At 34.5% G+C, this 4,106-nt stretch overlaps 1 protein-coding gene across 1 annotated transcript in view; it reads right to left on the bottom strand.

Moving 5' to 3' along the window:
• The window catches only part of cenpk (centromere protein K), an 8,526-nt gene extending 6,994 nt beyond the window's left edge, over positions 1 to 1,532 (bottom strand). Inside the window, exon 1 of the mRNA XM_019889460.1 lies at positions 1,428 to 1,532. Within this exon, the coding sequence (XP_019745019.1) occupies positions 1,428 to 1,430 (3 nt within the window). The 5' untranslated portion in view covers positions 1,431 to 1,532. The remainder of the gene's footprint in view (positions 1 to 1,427) is intronic.
• Positions 1,533 to 4,106: the final 2,574 nt, after the last annotated feature.

The following is a 4,106-nucleotide window of genomic DNA, read 5'->3' as shown; positions in this document are numbered from 1 at the left end:
GAAAAGGACTTGCTAATGGACCTGAAAACTGTACAACAGAGCCACTGAAGTGTTCCTGAGAAAACAAAAGAGGATCGACTTCATTTTCAAATAAGCAGATAAGCAGACGCTGTGGAGAAGTACATTGGTGAGTCAATGAATTTTATTTTACATTTCTTCTTGTCATTTTATTTCGTTAGTATTAAATTCATGGTAACGAAATAAAATGACAAAGACACAAACATGTATCAAATAAATCTGCTCACCTGCAATTTATAATGGCGCATTGTAGTCACCTTCGTGCACGAAAGTTCGTTCAATCTCAGCTGTTAGTCAGTTATTAGTTAGTCAGTTATGTCAGTTATTTGCTGTTGTATCGTCGATTTTCAAAATGCAAATGATCTGTTTACTTTATTTTCAAAGAACAGTTTGTTTTGTTATTGTTTGGTTGGTGTCTTAAATGAAACTGCGACATTGCGCAATTTATTGGACAGACTTGTTTAAGATCACACAGCGTAATTTGGGTGGCATTTTATTTCGTATTTTTAAATCATCTTTTTATTTTTGACTATCTGTAAATGTAGTTTCCTGCTCTTAATTGTGAATGCATACTTGATGGTTTTAAATGCTCCTGAAATTAAGTGCTGCTTGACGAGCCTATACAGTATATTTTGTTGTTCTACTTCTTCGTTTCATAACTTTGCTGCTGTGATTTGGGAATTTCTCCATTGCGAGACTAGTAAGGGTTTTCTTATTGTGTTCATAATAGGTGACGTCACTGAAGGCCTAAGGTTGAAATGCACGGCCCGCCACTGTCAATATATGTATTTTATTTTAATGTTTTGATCTTATAGATTAGCCTTAAACTAGAACAAAGGCAAATGAACAAAGAATTAATTTTACAGACGGTTTATTGATTGACTTCAATTAGAATCGTTAACTGACTTTAACCTGCTAATCTTATATTGGAGAGATGCACAGCCCTACTTTACCCTCTCAAATACTGTGGCTTACAAACTATTGTTCTCGTTCCTACTTTTATTTATACATTGGATTCCAAGTTCAAATTAATTTAAGTTGTTTAATTACATAAACTTATTTTTGTTGCCTGATACAGGTTTTGTACTTATTTAAGAAATAAGAAACTATCCAGAACATACCTTACGATTAAATAAATTAAGTACGTAAGTAACTTAGTAAGTAAACAAATGACTCGTCTTACTTCTTCACGTAATTTAACACAGGTTAGGACTTTATGCTGAGGTGATACTGTACAGTATATGAATATCAACACAAAGATAGCTCATGTCGTGTCATGTGATGAAGATGAGCAAGTAACTCCTATCGTGTTAATCATCGTTTATGATGTAACTTTTGATGAAAACAGAAACTATTCGTGGTAATCAAATTAATCCACACGTTGACATAAACAGGAATTCACTACTTACCATTTCTGATTAAGATGAATTGACTGAAATAAAAAGTACGGAATAAGACGCTTCTTTTTCAAAATGCCGCCAACATTGATGACGTCATACACGCGACAGCGTAAGTGCAAAACATTGAAGAGCACCACTGCTGCGTGTATATGCGCATTCGTTTTTAAAACTTAATGTACGGCCTGAATTCAGCACTGTATGTATTTAAGTTAACAGGTGTAATCAAAATAAAAGACAAGAAAAGATAGGATATCCTATAAGAAATAAAAAATCAAGCTACTCCTAAGATGTTCGTATGAATGCACCTCGCGTGCTTTTTTGCGACTCACCACGTTAAAATCGTAGAATGTATTCCTTCCATTTTTTTGTGCCTGTATGGCCACTATGACCGAATTAAATATTTTTGTGATTATTTCAGAGTAACCACGATATTCCTAAGTAAAATCTAACCTGTATCATGGTTAAATATTAGGTTTGAAAACTAATTCTACTGCTAATAAAGTAAGCAAACAAAGTTTATAAAGTGATTAGCTGTCAGGATATGCACCAAGTAGTAGTAGTAGCAGTAGTAGCATCATCGTTATCATCGTCATCATCGTCGTTGTTGTTGTTATTGTTGTGTTTTTGTTGTTGCAGTAAGTGCCGCGTATAAACGTGTCCTGATCTGGTCAGCGTGCGTTTCCGCAATTTGCCAGCAGGTGTCTCTGTTTACTCGTCTCCACGCTTGCTCGACAAGTTATTGTCTTTCCCCATTTTACTCACGTGATCTTGTCTCTGAATATTAGATGTTCGTTGAAAACAAATTTTCGTATATGAATCATAAATGTTATGTTTGATAAAAGATATACTTATGAGAACGTGCCTTCCGGTTATTTACTACAAGCCCCAAGATATTTAGGTTAAACTTTTTTAAAGAGTGCGCCAAACATCTTTAATATTAATAAAACACACTTCTCAGCTAATAGCGATAACATAATATTCATAAAGTATTACACGGTCGTGATTAATTGTATGCTGACTTTAACTAGAGGGGGCTTCTGTCCTTGGATAATGCAAAACGCATAAATCATCTTTACAACAGAATGTTCCGAGCTATAATTGTATCTATTTGCAGACTGTATTTTGTTTCTTTTATTTTGCTTTGTTTTACTCTGCTGTCTGGTTTCAGGTCAGCATTGCAAATGATAATCTGTTCCCAATTACCTTACCTGGACGAGGTTAAAATGCCGTTACTTTATGTTAGAATTTGTGTGGTATTTATCACCATCGAACTTTACAAATACTGCTTCTTTCACTAAAATCGTGCCACTTCTAACATATTCAAAAACGTTTTTTTAATGAATTCGATTTTTATGATAGGCTACGTTTTATTAACAAAGTAACGCATGCAGAATCGCATTCAATGATACTGCACGTGCTGTTTTGTTGGTGCTTTAAACAGATGTTTAGAGTCAAAGATTGTTTGGGGTAGTCTGTAACTCTATGAATAGAATGTTTAGGCGTTCTGGTTATTTTGTTACCATCTAATCATGTTTATTATACCAGTGTTGTGTGACTCCATCGCGTTCGAGGGTCAAATACATCGCAATTTGAGGGAATATATAGTGTATTTCTGCTGTTTTCAAGCTTCCTTAAAAGTCCAACTGTATATTATTTGAATGATCAACTAGAATTTGATTAATATGCAAATTTACCAACAAACCGTTCCGCGTGAGCCTTCAGCGCAGCCTAATTAATCAACAGTTAAAGGAAATTAATACATACATCAATTCTGTCAGAAACATGCTTAGCCCAATCGCCCGTAAAATTGAAGTTTGAAGTATTAACTGGCTCTGCAGGAAGGCTATGATTAAAACTCCGCAATCCCACTCCATTTATATATAGTGATTTAACTGCAGGCAAATATAAAGTCGTTTACATGTCTATTGTTTTTTTTTTGTTTGTTTTGTTTTGCAAAAATGACAACGTTATCAATTGTGAGAAAGTGCTTGTGATGATTATAATAATTGTTATTGTTGCAAATATCACAAAATGTAATGTTTTTTGTTAACATCTAAGGCCTTAATTTTGGTCATTAATTGCATCATTCACAATTCAAAACAGAGTTCATCCATCCTATTGTCTTATTGCAATACTGTCAGTGGCTCAAAAATTTATTTAGCTTTGCACCTGAGACCGTTTTCCACAAGGTGCAAATAATAAAATAAAAGGGATTGGGGGAGAGAAATGAGATGGGAGGGGGGCAAAGGGAGGACTGTACTATTGTTTCAGTAGGGACTCATGCATCAAACTTCAATTTTCCGGACGATTGAAGTAGTGATTTTTTTCCCCATCTTGAAGTGAAATACTGAAATACACTTAAGACCTCCAGATTAATTACCATGAAGTGGTCCCACAGACTGTAATATTACTTATCATGGGGCCTCCTGACAAGCCCTCATAAAATAAACAAGTGAAATCTATATATATATATATATATATATATATATATATATACAGTCCCATAAACTTATTGCAGTTTTAAGTTGGTACAAATCCGATGTTGCATTTGGGAGTAAAAGGCCTCCGAAAAAGGAAAATATGACCTTATTCCCGAAAAGTTGGCCTGAACGCCTAACATGTGGACATTTTCGACCGTTTTTAAAAAATCATTAAAAAATAAACCTTCGTTATCCCGCGAGGGCCGTA

The sequence above is a fragment of the Hippocampus comes genome, unplaced genomic scaffold, assembly GCF_001891065.2.
Source record: "Hippocampus comes isolate QL1 unplaced genomic scaffold, H_comes_QL1_v1.1 scaffold86, whole genome shotgun sequence".
Lineage (NCBI taxonomy): Eukaryota > Metazoa > Chordata > Actinopteri > Syngnathiformes > Syngnathidae > Hippocampus > Hippocampus comes.
The sequence above is the reverse complement of the archived record's forward strand: the minus strand, read 5'-3'. Positions and strand labels throughout refer to the sequence as shown.